This window comes from Acanthopagrus latus, chromosome 11 (genome assembly GCF_904848185.1).
Source record: "Acanthopagrus latus isolate v.2019 chromosome 11, fAcaLat1.1, whole genome shotgun sequence".
In the NCBI taxonomy this organism is placed as follows: Eukaryota; Metazoa; Chordata; class Actinopteri; order Spariformes; family Sparidae; genus Acanthopagrus; species Acanthopagrus latus.
Window position 1 is genome coordinate 5,276,943 of NC_051049.1, and position 16,042 is coordinate 5,292,984.

Here is a 16,042-nt window from a genome sequence, read left to right on the forward strand (position 1 = left end):
CTGAAATATTTGACCGGAGACCCAGAGACTTCAGAAGCTTACAGCAAAAAGTGTCACGTTTTGATGACAAAACAAACGAGACAGGCAAAGTGTAATTATTATCTATGTATTGAAATTACTTGGTGGAGGGGGTTCGATCACTCCCTCTGGTTTGTAGCGAAAGTGCCCTCATGACTGTCCCTAAAGTAGATAAGTGTGCCCTCTCAGTGCTTTTTTGCATGCTGGTGCCCGCCTGCATACAGCTGGTGCCCTTTCCATTTTCTTTGCCCCTGGCCCTCAAACATACTAAGTCCGCCACTGGATCCAAGCACTGATTTGCTTTACTTGTAGACTGTGTAACACCTGACCCTGTCCTTAGACCAGGCCTGGCCTCTAATCCCAACCTCAACACTATGCCCTTCCTCACCCTACCCCAACCCATGTCTGCCCCTTGCTGTTTCCACATTTAGGCAACAGAAACACTGAGGCCTTCTATATGAAACATGTATGAGGCTCCCGGTTCACCGTGGCTGTTTGGCTGTCCCCAGCGTCTTTTTGACTGCCAGTGGTTTCCAGTGAATCAGTTGGGCTGCGCAACCCAGAAAGACTGATTCACTGCGAGAATGAGTCAAAACATTCTGTGTCTCAAGCAACGCATGGATACGTGCTGTGGACGATGATCTCCAGGCTAAATGAAGACAATGGCACCTGAGTCAGTAGTGAAGCTCTGAGACTGTGTAGCCAGGTGCAAGCTGTTTACATGGGAAAGTTGGGTTTCTTTATAGTCTACGATGCCAGTGAGTAATTTACAACATAGACGAATGAGTGGGTGGCAGATTAGTATGTGAAACAGCAGCGATCAGGGCGACAGAGTAAAGAATTCATACGAAGTGGATGAGTAAAAAGATGGGAAACCTAATCCCTTATCAGTCGCCCTCGTGGTAATATGTGGATGTCACACTAGTCTAACCTCAGCTTGCTTCATTCTGTGTAATCAATACCCTGCTTTGTGAACTTCTTGGTGACATTTCCTAATATCTACTTCTCTGTAAAAATGAGTTCCTCAGACGCTCCCTTTGAAAACAACCTGCATCATTTTGTTAACTAGTCAGCAGTACTATCCAAAGAATGCTTGTCATGAGGGTTTTACGAGTTCTCAGTTAAAACAACATACCAACAGGTGCATGTGAGTGAGTGAGTGAGTGCGTGAGCACAGCTGGGGAATTTAGTGGTCATGCCTCAGCATGCAGGAATCTTTTATACAGCCCTTTATGGCCCAGGTGTATGTAGATGAAGATGTGTTTGACTCGTCCTCTGTGGGATTAAAGAGTGAATAGTGTGCTCTCAGGTGCTGAAAGGTCAGCCATATTATGATATGAATCACAGTCACTATTGGTAGAAGCAGAGCAGAAGTGCTTTGTTCTTTTCTCCACATCTTGAGAGATTCAGAATAGATGAAACAACAGACACAGGTGGTACAGATCAAACATAACAAATAATTGGAGACCTGAAATAAAACAGCATTTTTTCCCCCCCCGATGCATTAATATAAAATCTTTAACTAAAAGAATGAGTTTTAATATCACATGTTGTTAGTAAAGTTCAAATTCTGTTTTTGTTATATAAACTACATATGCATGAATATTTTGTCTTAAGAACCAAAGGCATTTTTGTTGTTGTTGATAGTCAACATATTGATTTTCCTCTAGAAGGAAGCACTGTTTAGAATTGACTCTATTGATTCTGAATAAAATGCCTACAGTGCACAGGAAGAATACTTCTCTAAAACCACTCAGTGACATATTATATACTGATAGCCGTGGCATGTAGATGTGAAGATAGCCATAGATAGTTAAAAGAATAATTCAAGAAATGGTGGAACTGAAAGCCATGCATCATTTTAATATCTTTGTCTGATACCCAGAAAAACAGGGATTCCCCAGGCAGGGAATCTAATAAAGCATGCAGTCATACACACAGTTTACCAGCGACAACATGATCCTTGATACTATCTCGCACAGACACAAACTAATGGAAACCCAAAGTTAGGCTACTGATAATGATACTGTGGTTGCCTGTGTAGTCATGAAGAGTGAACTGTGTGAAAAAAAATATCTGAAATATTCAGTGGAAGTGGAAAAGGACACTGAAAAGCCATTATGAATTGTCATAACAGGCAAAGCACAGATGTTACCAGTGACATTAACCATGGCTCAGTCCTACAGTCCTACACTGTGACAGTGTGACAGTGAGAGAATTTTCCTTCACACACACACACACACACACACACACACACACACACACACACACACACACACACACACACACACACACACACACACACACACACACACAAACTTCAGCTGTTGGTCAAAATTGTATAGTCATACAGTGGAGTCCTAATGTTGATGATATCATCCAGGTCATGGTAAGTGCTGTAATCACAGGCAACCAGACGTGTTTCAGTTTCTTGAAAATGTTTCACTGATGTTTAGCTGGAGGGGAGTTGCCGGATTTTAAACTCTGTGTGGGAGTGTCCTTACAGAGTTGTTAAGGACATAATTACATTCATACATTCATACACTGACGCTGGTCACTGCCATGCAAGATGCTGACTAGCATATCAGGAGCAATTTAGGGTTCAGTATCTTGCCCAAGGACACTTCAGCATGCAGAACAAGGAGCCAAAACCGCATGCAAGATGCCAATCAGAACATCAGGAGAAGTTGGGGTTCAGTTTCTTGCTCAAGGACATGCAGACAAGGGGAATCAAACCAGCAACCTTCCAATAACAAGATGCTGGCTCTACCCCTGATCCACAGCTGCCCCGATATACTGAACATCCATCCATCACAATGATGTTAATAGGGTGGCTATGGCTCAGGGGTAGAGTCAGCATCTTGTTATCCGATGGTCGCTGGTTCACTTCCCCTGGTCTGCATGTCATAGTGGCCTAGTCAAGATACTGAACCCCAAACTGCTCCTGATGGCAGTGACCACCATCAGTGTATGATTGTGTGTATGCATTGCTGTGATTCTCTTTGGACAAAAGCTAAATACCCTAAATGTACATGAATACCTAGCCATCACAACATGAAGTCCGGTTGTAAGGACACCCACACTTAGCTTAAAAGCCTGCAACTCCCCTCCAGTTCGTTTGAACCAAAGCAGCCTTTTGGATGAGGCCTTCAACAAACTCAAAATCAGTGGAGTCTTGACACATTTCTATGGTTGGCTGCTGCCATCTGGTGTTCAACTGGAGGTATTGCAGCCAGACTTGTTTACTGGGAGGGCTGAACTTTTAGTCCACTTGCAGGAGCCAATCAGAAAGCTCCAATCAGTTTGTTAGCGGGAGACTCTGGAGGGACCCCTGCCACTTGAAAAGCGATGATCACGTGACAGGCGGAGATAGCCGAAGCCATCAGCAGCAGGACTGCTCCGGTGGCGTTACAAACATACGATTAAACATTTATCGTTTGTAATTCCAGTAATAAAGTCAGTGGTGACGATGGGGAGCAGTGGAAGAATAGTATAACACTGTACAACAGGGCAAAACTGGTCTTCTTCGCTGCTAGTAGCGGCTAGCTAGCGGTGCTAGCAGATTAGCCTAACCGCTAACTCGTCTGCCTCCGCTGACCACGTGACACTTGTGTTGCAGGTTGGAGCGGTCCCTCGAGATGCCCCCCCCTCCTCGTTTCGGTTGGTCAGAACATTTCCGGCACTCTGATTTGTCAGCGACCTCGTAGTCTCTTCTCTGATTGGTCGAATGAAAACAGAGGGGTCCGGTTCTTGCTCAGCGGTCTTCCGGCTTACATGTTGGAAAAAAGAAAAGACGAATGGAAAAAATTGTAATCCACGAAACGACCATTGCCTAGTAACTCCACAATACGGTAACATCTGCACACACATCGAAACGTGTTTGTTTTGGCCAGCCCTCGGAAGTTTGTGCCGTTGTGCCCGCGAGAAAGTTCAGAATTTAGCTCGAAAAACAGGCGACACCAGGGTTAGCGATTCTAACGTTAACGTTAGCTTGCTGCTAGCTAGCTCGCTAACGAGGTAGCTTTTTTTAGTTTCAAGGTTTCCGAAATAAAACCAGTAACCATAGCGAGTAATATCTGACCGAGTAGACATCGCGTTTTGTCATTCTTGTGTTGGCAGTCGAGAAGTCGTTGTTGCACTGGCACATATTTGATAAAACACCAGCAACGGTATAGTTGTTGTCGAACAGTTTTGGCATATGTTGTTGCCCATATAACGTTAAACAAAGGTCCACACAAATGTTTCTGGCTTGTTTTTAACAGTAACATCCCTTTATAATGATGTCCGTTTTAATCGACATCAGTTTATCAACGTCAAAGTTATCGACCTGCTTCTTTGCTAACGTTAGCTTGTGACCATAATATTCTGCAGCGGCACATTAGCTTGTTTATATACCCGCGCCGCCTGTTCGGGTTAAATCTGTCTTGCTGTTATTGCTGTATATCGCCATGATTAATAATCGAAATACATTTTTTAGCTCGCCCTGAACCTTGATGATATATCCGGTGTTAGTGGTTCTGGAATTAATGTAAAATCTCATCATTGTTGTAGGTCTTAATTAGCTGAAATGAGCTCCCAGCAATTCCCCCGACACGGGCTGCCTGCCTCCACCGGGGGAGCACCTCAGATCTCTGCTGCTGGAAACCTGGTGTCTGTCAATCAGCCGTCAAATGCATCAGGTAACCAATTGTCACCGAAAAAAACTAACGGGATACTTGATTTGTGACCTGGAAGAAAAAGTTAAATGACACTAATTTTTTTTGCCTCAGGTGGTGGGGATGCCGACAACAGCCGGGATGCTGATCACGGGCAACAGGATCATCCACCTGCCGGGGGCGGGGGGACTTTGGCGTTCAGAGATGAAAAGCAGGAGACCATGGTGGTCAGACCTTACCCACAAGTACAGTCGCATGGCCAGCCACAAGCTGCTCCCCAAACTGTGCCAATCCAGCCTGGCACACCTGTGACTGTACCTGCCCCCTCTGTCCACCTCCCACAGGGCCAGCCTGCAGTTCTCACCGAGGGACAGATGAAGGTGAAGATTACATCTGTAACTGAAGTTTTGTGCACATATTGATATTACAATCTGTAGTGTCTTTACGCACCTTGATAAAACGTAAAGTCAATTATATAAAGTGCATTTTGGTGTTAGACTGTCATTACCTTTGGCTGAATGAGGTTGATTTGTTCATTCATAAAGTGTTGGATTATGGCTGCTTCGTGTAAAATAACCTTTCTGAAGTGAAAAGTTCAGATGGACCAATCTTTGGGATGAGTCAGCACAAACAAGGACTCACAGTCTGTACTGATAAACTTACATTTTGAAACAGTTTTTACATGTAGCAATTGAGTCCAGAGTTGGAGAAGTTTCATTTTAAAGTGTCTGTCTGGGCCGGTTTAGTGTCAGTGTCAACACTGAAATCTGAGATAAGATGGGTAAGGGCAAAGGAATGAACAGGAATATTGTAACCTTTGATCAACACAATTTACACTCCTGTTTTACATCCAATTTAATAGAGGTTTTCCAGCTTGATTTGGAACGATGCGTCCTGCGACTGAAAAGATATTTTCACAAAATGCTTAAATAGTTTATTAGATTCAGGTAGGATAGTTTTTTTTCTGACCATGTTCAAATTGATCTTAGCAAAAGTGTTCTACTGCAACTTGTCATATTGCAATTTTTTGGTTTCAGTGCTGTTTTATTCTGGCATTATGCTGCTTCTTAAACCTTTTAATAATGAGAAGTGTATTTGCTTCTTGTCTTCTTAGGCTGTCCTGAAGTCTCCTATGCCAAGTCGTCTTATTGCCCCAGCACCAGCTTCCAATCAGGCTCACATCCCCATACCCCCCAAGGTGCCTGGTCACATTACTGTCACTATAGAGAGCAGTACTACAACCCCATCTATTCCCGTGGCTACTATCAGTGGTCAGCAGGTGAGTGTGCTGTACTTTGGCTGTTGTTGTATGTTATTGTCTCTTCCTTGCTGATTACTTAAGATTATGGCTGCTTTCATTGTGTCATAGGGTCACTCCAGCAGCTTACACCACCTGATGCCAGCTAACATTCAGATCATCAGGGGCAGTGCTCCTGCACTGCAGATCGGGACCCCTGCGGTCCCTCCACAGACCTTCACATCACATTTACCTCGGGGTATGCATGATGTACTGTGTAAACACAGTGTGTCAGTAAATGTTTGCTTGTCCTTGAAACTGTGGTCTTGTTACCCCATGTTTGCAACAATGCATGTCCTAAGATCAGTTTTTCTTTGTGCAGGGGCTGCTGCAGCAGCGGTGATGTCCAGCTCCAAAACTGTCCTGCGGCCTGCCACTGGAGCCAGTGCAGGCCCTGGCCAGCCCACAGTGCAGCACATCATCCACCAGACTATTCAGGTGAGTTAAGGAACGTTCATCTATTTTATATTTTATTTGAGACAATCTATATAACAGTGTCATACCTCTCTGTCCGCAGTCCCGCCCTGCTGTAACAACGTCTACAGCGGTGCTTCCAACTGTGGTGGCCCCCATTTCAGCCAGTAGAACTCAGTCCCCAGTGATCAGCCCATCAGTCACGCACTCTGCAGAGGTAGCACATGGGTAAGTAGCGGTCTAAGTTTATCAGCTAGCAGCTTAGCAGAGATGCTGTATGCATACGTATTAGAAATTATAAAAGATCAGTCATCATTTCTACAGCAAAGTTAAAATATTTGTGGCAGTCAGACTCAGGGAACTGCCCTTCATATGACAACATGAAAAATGACATTATTCTATTATCCTTTAGTTTTTTAACAGACATTTGTATTCTTTAATGTGGTGCTATTTTGTGGCCTGATGACTTTTTCCAGTGCTTTAATGCACTTGGGAAAATCATATTTTTAAAAGATTCTGCGTGTGCTTTATAGTAAGTGAGAGAAATGTCGCCTTACTTGCAAAGTATCACCTGTATCCTTAACTTATCAATGGGCAGTCAGTTGACCATCACAGATGTAATTGTGGCTGTGCAGTGCCACACTGTGAAAGAAATGAAAAAGAACACAACCTGAAGTTCAGCTACATGTTGTCCCTCTGGTCTGAACAGATATTTGTATGAATTTGAGGAAACATCAGCTGCTTTCAGTCAGTTTTTTTCAGAGCTCCCAGATGCTCGTGTAGTATTTTACAGAAGCAATACCTGGAAGACGATAAAGTTTTGATGTCATTGGGCTTGTTTACCAACCAGTTGGTCTAGCCACTGATTTCCAGTGTGAACATGCTAACTTTTCAAATGTACTTTCTGTATTGTGTTTTCTGTGATAACCCTTTCTTTTAGACTTTTATCAAACCGTTCCTGTGCCTCATTTGATGCAGTAATATTTTCTTCCAGGCGTCCAGGGTTGACCATTCACCCCCCTCCAGCCACAGTCAGCATTCAAAGGTCTCAGACGTCCCGCGACACTGCCACACGGATCACACTGCCGTCTCATCCTGCAATCGGGTCTCAAAAGCCTCAGCCTCCGCACACCATGACACAGGTTACTGCTTTTTGATGACTGCCTGCATCAACAGTGAAGGGTCATTTTAATAAGTGGCACTGACATAATTGCTCCCATCTTCCCTCCCACAGAAACCCATCTTTAGTCCTGTGACACCAGTCGCTGCAGCGACTGTGGCACCAATTGTTGCCACTAACACTGTGCCATCAACCACAACAATAGGTATAGATTCTTTTTAAAATCTTTTTTATTATTATCAACACGCTAGTTAAAAAAAAAAAACATTTTAACTTTCTGTCTGCAAATAAGTCACTCTTCTCTCAGAAATATTAAAAACCTGTCTCCTACTTGTTTAGGCACTGTGCCACACACGCAGATGACCAGTAACACTATTGTCACCATGACAATGGCGTCACACTCTTCACATGCTACAGCAGTAACCACCTCAGCCATCCCTGTTGGTAAGTTCTATTATTTATGTTTTTGGTTGGAGCGCTGTTGTATGCTTCATTAGCAGGATGTGGTTGTGGTAGTTTGCTTTGGGTAAATCTTTCTCTCAACCTTTTTATTTTCTGTTGTTCACAGCTAAGGTGGTCCCTCAGCCCATCGCCCACTCTTCATCCCGTGTGCAGCCCGACTACCCCGGAGAGAGAACCAACCTCATCCCCATTCCAGGCCATCGTTCGTCTCCTAACCCTGTCACCATGGAAGCAAGAAGTGACAACAGGTGAGGACAAGATTGTAAACTGAGTCTCACTAACTGACACAGTTGCACCAGGACAAAACATCTGTGAAATGGATGATTGTTAGGTCATAAGAAGACAGTGGTAGACATCCAACCTAATCAGGTTTGTTTGAAGAGCTCAGTGTAAAGTCACACCAGACTGACATCAAAGAACTACCTTTGACAAAAGCGAACTGTTGCGTCCTTTCCTGTTGCCTCTGTTTGGACAAAAAGCTGCACTTAAACACACTTACAGGATGGCAGCCAAACAGTTTTTATGTTCTGCACCTCCATGGATGGAATCAGCCTTCTGCTTATAACCATTGTTACAATTAAGCAGCATTTAAAAGTCTTTCTTGCTATTATAACTGCTCCTATTTGAGACTGACTATACCTCTGACAATGCCGGTAGCCTACCATCGGTCTGGCGTGTAGGGGACTTAACTGAGAGGAATTTGCATTCTCAGAATAGTTGTGAATTTAAGAATACTTGTTTTAGCTACTTACTTTTTTTTTACCTACCACAAACACCCGAGAGTTTTACTTCTGTACAAAGATCAGAGTTATCTTGGTCACTTGCTAATCGTTCATATTTGCTATTCTCCACAGATGTGCCACTGTGGGCTGAATACAGCTGAGTTGCATATACATACATATGCCTACGCTAATCTAAAATGTGGCTGGCACACTAACCTGGAAATAATAACAAGCTAAATAATTACCAGTAATTAGAAGTTTCATGTCTCAGCAACAAGAACATGGCTTTAAAGCCACACCTGCGTCTCTGAGATTGTACTTTACATTCTTTCAAAGCAGCTCTGTTGCCATAGTCAGCATGCAGTCATGCTCTCGATGACATGCTAACATGCTGATGTTTAGTATGATCGAATAATTTCTAGTTAAAATGTTGACCTGATGATGGCACTGTTTTTGAAAAGTCAAGGGGGTGACCTAAATTCTTATGATTCGTCCTGCATGGAAGACATACATGCCCCATAAACAATTTCATGGAAATCCACCCAGTGGTTGTTGAGTTATTTCGGTCTGGACCAATGTGGTGATCAAATGTTGGAATAGGACAGAAAATGTATTCAGATAATGGTGAGTTGGATTAATCATGTATGTGTTTTTCCTTCAAGGCCTTCGGTGCCTGTGCAGTTCCAGTATTTTCTGCCAGCGTACTCCTCATCATACCCTCTGACGCACACCTACACCCCCATCAGCAGCTCCGTGTCCACCATCCGCCAGTATCCTGGTAAGCACCGCTAACCAGCTTTGTTTTTCTGCAGTCCCAGCCAGCTGCTGTAGTGACTGTTGAACATAGTGTGCATGAATTATATAATTGACTAAATCTAAAAGTTTGACTGTCTCAAATTTACATGTTGACAAAAACATGCTGAAGTCTGCGCATGTGTGAAACTTTAGGGTTAAACATGTATCTTAATGGAACAAAGATCTAATTTTAACTCTCTATTCCCTCTCATTAAGTTACTCCTCAAGCTCCGAGCTCAGCACTGCCCACCCAAGCTGGAGTAGGTGTGGCAACCACTGTCCATCTGAACCACATGCAGCTGATGGCAGTGGATCGAATTGGTCTCCCATCAGCACAAATCAGCACCCAAGGGATCCAGCCAGCACCAATCGCTGCACAGGGCATCCAGCCAGCACCGATTGGAGTGCAGGGCCTGCACACGTCTGCACCAATCACCACACAAGGAATACAGCAGACACCAATAGTCACACAGCAGCAGCAGCAGCAGCAACAGGCGCAGTCTGAAGCCAAACCTGGTAAACACTGAATCTATACTGCCTCCAGAAGTACAACATGGTGTTTGTGAGCTGTTTGTGATGCATGTTGTGTTTTGTTCAGGGGTTGTTTTGGCTGATGGCTATGTAGCTAGCCCCATCAGCACAACATTCAGCACCACCCAGCCAGTAGCCACCATGGTGCAGGCACATGCCCAGGGTGGAGTTGGAGGAGCTCCCACCCTGGTCTCCTCACCTAGACCCAGCATCCTCCGCAAGAAACCTGCTAATGAAAGGTGAGTAGAAAACCACTTTTAGTGTGCGCTCCAAGTCAGAATTGGCAAACTCTAAACTACACAAACATGTATTAAAAAGCTTGTTTGAACCTGATGAGTACCACCTGTTTTTCAGATACATGTGTTTATTACCATTATCCAAATACCGAAGACATTTTCAATTAAGGGGATTGTTACAGAGACCAATGAGAGATTGTTATGGTGTCAGTTTACTGAGATAAAATCTGTGGAATAATTCCCTTGTATGTGGCCTAAGATTAAATCTGTCTTTACAGAATATCTCTTGTTATTTCTTGAATCAGTACCGATTGTGGTAACTCTAACCATGGCCTAATTTTCAAACCAAAGCCCAGTCATAAAATTAGACCTTTTTAAATGACACCTTTCTGGGGCACATAGTCTGACAGTTTTAGATTCTCCAAATAAAGTCTGACGGAAACTTGTCAAGTTCAAATCTGACGGTTAAAATTGTGCTTTTACCAAACAAATCCCGCCTCTTTGTGTTTCAGCTGTGTACGTAAGAACCTGATCCCCGCCCAGCCCAGTGAACCTGGTAGTGGCAGAATTGATGGTGGGATGCGAGGAGCCGGATCTCCCCGACCTGCAGGGTGAGTCCTCTGTCATTTTGATCACAGCACTTACATTCTTGTTAACATCCTGTTATTAGAATTTCTAATACACGTTCGTAATCCAAGACTTTCACCTTTCCTCAGTGTGAAGCCCAAAGCGGAGGTTCACATGGCGGTGGCCCCTCCTGTCATGGCTACAGTAGAAGCATTGCCCTCTCAGGGGGGAGAGCAGCAGGCCTCACATGCTCAGCACCTCGCTCAAGCCATCCCCACCATGCTCGCCACACCGGGACCTGTACCACCCTCCCAGCCTTCCACCATCCTCTCTGCCCTGCCAGCAGCCATGGCTGTAACTCCCCCTGTTCCAGCTTCAATGGCCAACACTGTGGCCTCTCCCACTCAGCCTGCAGCCAGTAGCACTGCAGCCTCTGCTCTCAGCTCCGCCTGCCCAGATCTGAAAATAAAGCAGGAGGTGGAGGCCATGGACACCTCCCAGCCAGGTGAGGAGAATGGCAGTCATCGGTGAAAATGATCAATGTAAGGAAACTGAAATAAACACATATTTAAACACTGTCTTTTATCCTTTCCCGTCAGATCCCAATGCAAACTTATCAGGCCCAGCCCTCACCACCCAGGCCTCCACCCTGAATGCCCCTGCAACAGGAGACCTCATCCCAGGAGCATCCCCGAGGAAAAAGCCCCGCAAGCAGCAGCATGTTATTTCAACAGAGGAGAGTGAGATGGTGGAGACCAACAGCACAGATGAAGAGAAGGCCCCAGGCAGGCCCATCACCGGCAGGGCCGAGAGACGAGAATCCCCACCAAGGGAATATGTTGGTATGTGCAGTTCTATCCCTTAGTACAGTGATGTGTTATCTGCACTATCAGTTGTTCAACACTTGTTTTTGTCTTGCAGATGAGGAAGGAGTGCGTTATGTACCAGTCAGGCCTCGACCACCGGTCACTCTTCTGCGGCACTATCGGAACCCCTGGAAAGCTGCCTACCACCACTTCCAGAGGTACAGCGACATCCGAGTCAAAGGTCAGTAACGTCCTGTTCACAGGCAAAAAAACAAAGTACTTGATACAGCTAATGAGAATGCAGGATGAACAAAAATCTCATGCCTTTCTCACAGAGGAGAAGAAGGGCAGCTTGCAGGATATGGCCAACCAGAGAGGAGTGGCATGCAGAGCACAAGGCTGGAAAATTCACCTGTGTGCAGCACAGCTCAGGCAGTTGGTGAGTGCTGGCCTCAGACCTGCCAAAATCCAACACTGTAGCGTTGTTTATCTTCAACTGTTCAATTTAAAGTTCAGGTTGACCTTGAACTCCTTGTAAAAATAATGCTGTGATATTCTGCAGTGAAAAAAACAATCTTGTCATTGTCATTTTTTGATTGTACTTCTGTAAACAAAATGTGTTTGTTACTTGATCTGTAGTCGAGTTTGGAGCATGATGTGTACAGCCGCCTCTCCACCCTTCAAGAGGGGCTGATTCCTAAGAAGAGGGCCGGATCCGATGATGACCTTCACCGAATCAACGAGCTTATACAGGTAAAATTGTTACTGCAGGCCAGGACCTCAAAAATATACATTTCTCTGCTCAGTTATTAGCCTGTCATGGTTTTTCATACAAATAAACTGAAAGCACATTTAGTCTCCGTGCTATTTCTTCCTTCCTTGTCATGTTTACAGTGGAAACAAATCATCCAGCAGTTGTAAATACCGATCACAACCCCTTCTGCAAATAAGAATTAGTTGACACAGGGCTGCAGCTTTATATTTTTTATTATCAGTGAATCTGATGTCATTTCCTTGATTTATCAATTAGTTGTGTAGTCTATAAAATGTCAGGAAATGGTTAAAAATGTTGACCAGTGTTTCCCTTAAGCTTAAACTGGCGACCTCAGGTTTGAATTGTTTTGTCCACAACCCAAAGATACTCAGTTTACTGTCAGATGAGTAAAATAAACAGAAAACATTCACATTTAAGAAGCTAGAATTGGACAATATAGTAAAAAGTTACTCAGATGGATGAAACGATCATCAAAATAGATGGCAGTTGATTTGATTTGATAGAGAACTATTCAGTAACAATCCTTTGTCCACAGGGGAACATGCAGCGCTGTAAGCTGGTGATGGACCAGGTGACCGAGGCCAGAGACACCATGATGAAAGTGCTCGACCATAAGGAGAAAGTGCTGAAGCTGCTCAACAAGAACGGCGCCGTCAAGAAGTCCTCCAAACTGAAGCGTAAAGAACGGGCATAACCAAGGCAACGACCTCCACCTCTGTCGACAACCACCACCCTCCCCTCTCTGAAGGGGTGAAGGAGCTGCTCAGAACTTGGTGCTATGTTTTGCCTGCACACAATCACTCGCAGCCTCCCGATCTGCCTGAGAGCGGGCAGAGAGAAGTGACGGGAGGGCTTCAAGAACAAGAAAGGCCCATCAGGATTAGGTTCTCATTACGACCCAACGCACATATTGAGCGTGGAGCATCGTAGGCCACATCAGAGTGGCCAACTGGACGGCCCTGTCACCGCTTCCCCTCTTTTCGTTCATTTTTGAAAGAGACCATTTTTACTAACTTTAATTCCTGCCTCTGCTTTAAAGACAGTGTTTGGAGTGGCACATGGTGTATCTTTGGTTTTCGGCACTAAATACAGGTGCAGTGAATCCATGAAAGCATTTCAGAGAAGCTGAACACCCAGAGAGTTATTGAGCTAAATCTTAATGGTATAAAAGGAGTCCTGTAGTGAGCTGTGTGTACAGACTAATCTCAATCGTGCTCTTCTCATTAATCTGTGCCTTCATTTTGTCGGTGAACATGAAATGAATGAGGATGTGTGAATGCAGTTTCACGTGCTGTTTAAATATTCTCAAAATATCATTCAAAGACAAGATTCACTGCTTCCCCTTTTCTCTCCGAATGTCCTGCACCTGGATTTTTTTTTTTTTTTGTAGTTCAAATTTGTTTATTTAGTAGGAATTACCCATTATCAGCCACATGTATGTGTAACGTAAGAGATGATGGAGTACTTAAGTGGTTCAAGATTTTAAAAAAGAAACACTAGGAGAGGACCTAAACGTGGCAAGTTGAATTGATACACAAAAAAATGCTCTTATGGGATTAATAGCCCTAAAATGGTTATCTGAAAGTGAGATCACAGCATAACGCGTAATGCCAAGTTAACTTAACATTTCAGCTGCTCTGAGTCTTCTACTTAACCCAAAGTAAATGGAGGTCATGGTGGTTCAAAACAATATTTCATTTGGAGTGTTTGCCAGACAGAGTATCCTCGTGTGAACTGAATTCATGTAAATCACTGTAAATGTGCTTTTGGTTTTTCATTGACCTGGTTCTTTTCATGTTTTGTACTCGGTGAAACATTTTGTGCTGTGTGATGTGTGCCGCTTCATTTCGCAGAGTGTAACGATAATGACATTATCAGATGAAGTGAGCCTGAAACGTTCGGCTATTGTACATTGTTTTTGTCTGTGTAATTATAGTAAAGATACTTAAACAATACCACGTTTAATCTTGTACGTTGCTCTGTTTATTTGTTTGTTTTCCGTTTGTTATTCAAATGTGTTTCTTTGTTTGTTTGTTTGTTTTTTGTTTTTTTAAATTGTGTATTGTTATAAAATAATTCTGTTGCCATCCAAACTGGATAAACAGACCCCAGACACCTCAGGACAGACAGTTAGATTTAAAGGTTTTGTGAGATCGTGATTGTTCTCATAATTGTGTTAAATATATATATATTTTTTTTTTTTACACTAATACACAGAAATACAACACTAGCACTGATGATAAAAGTAATCCCTGCAACGTTCAGAGGGTTCGGCTAGCTAGCTGAGCATTAAACTATACGCTTATCCAAAAATGAAAATTAATTTGTTATCTATTCACGCCCACGAAATCTGACAAATTGTCATTTCTTTGCCTCCAGATTGACCTGCAACTGAAAAGACAACGGACAGCAAAACTCCTGACTGCTAACGTCAGTATTCAGCCACTCCCTACCTGACATTACTGTGTGATAGTGTCACACAATAGGATAGGAAAGGAATTAATTACTATCTCAATTATCTGTCATATCATATCTTAGACACATTTATTTCAGTCTAGAAGTGAAACACTAGGAAGTGGTTAAATGCTAACGTTAGCCAACGGGTCTTCAAATTATGGTTTAAGTTTTGAGCAGGAATCAGACGTGTAGCCAGTCCGTACATGTTGCACATTTAAATGTAGGCAACTGAAAGTGAAAGTATAGACATGGTATGATTAAAACATAATCCCTGCATTTCATTGCACATTCAGTTGCCATGCAAAATGTGTCTGAGGGCTGCCATTGGCCCCCAGGCAGCACATTTGGACCCCTGCTTCACAGTATTATCACTAATCTTTGCATATGATTAGAATTCAGTGTCAACAGAAATGAGGAACCTACAGTCCAACCTAACAGGTGACCCCCTTCTGTAAAACCCTGTTTTTTCTCTTGGGTATTATTTGAAAGCTTGTTAAACCCGTCTCCACTCAGATTTAAACCTTTTTAAACGTGATACTTCTGGAAGTCAGTTTATTTTTATGGCTGGTTTTATTCCATCATTATTATCACAGATTAGAACTGGTATGGACTGTAAGAGCTGTTACATCCAGTGAGGTTACATCTGCAAATCTCACATCGGAGTGAGTGAGTCCAGTCATTCCTCTTTACTATCTGCTGTTTACAACATAATTACCTTCGAGTGCAGCAGGACGCGTTGGCAATTCTTGACCTGTGACGACTGTTTATGGATCAGGGAAAATGACTTACCGGCATTTGGCTAATCCACTTCTCCCTTGTAGCATGATTTCACACAGCAGCTGACGGATTCTGTTGCCAGTGAATGCCATTTTATTTGGTGTGTAGAATGTTGGAAAAGTAAAGATTTTCATGACTTTCTATGTCCGGCATGTATCATCTGTTTCATTGACTGATCATGTTTATTGTGTTTGCCACATAGTATATTTATTTAATAGACAGATACTGTGTTAATATAGTTTCCAGTAGATTGAAGTACTCCTGTCAGCTTCGCACTCCTTAAACAATCTTTTGAGATAAAATGACAGTTATTCTATTGAAATCAATTAAAATTAATGCACTGTGATGATGTTAGCTGTGTGCCTGGGGTCTGGTGGTTTGTACTGGGTGGCTCTACGTTTGCAGGAGCA

At 43.3% G+C, this 16,042-nt stretch overlaps 1 protein-coding gene across 1 annotated transcript; it reads left to right on the forward strand.

The window, feature by feature from the left end:
• Window positions 1-3,382: 3,382 nt before the first annotated feature.
• Window positions 3,383-14,353, forward strand: sap130a (Sin3A-associated protein a). Its single transcript, XM_037114153.1, has 21 exons — window positions 3,383-3,869; window positions 4,570-4,697; window positions 4,788-5,053; window positions 5,788-5,952; window positions 6,043-6,169; window positions 6,293-6,408; window positions 6,488-6,612; window positions 7,379-7,526; window positions 7,619-7,709; window positions 7,844-7,948; window positions 8,073-8,214; window positions 9,351-9,466; window positions 9,700-9,999; window positions 10,082-10,253; window positions 10,763-10,861; window positions 10,967-11,322; window positions 11,417-11,659; window positions 11,739-11,864; window positions 11,959-12,062; window positions 12,263-12,376; window positions 12,934-14,353. Exons 2-21 carry the CDS (start codon window positions 4,586-4,588, stop codon window positions 13,090-13,092), a joined length of 3,186 nt encoding a protein of 1,061 aa, XP_036970048.1. The 5' UTR covers window positions 3,383-3,869; window positions 4,570-4,585; the 3' UTR covers window positions 13,093-14,353.
• The last annotated feature ends 1,689 nt before the right edge of the window (window positions 14,354-16,042 follow it).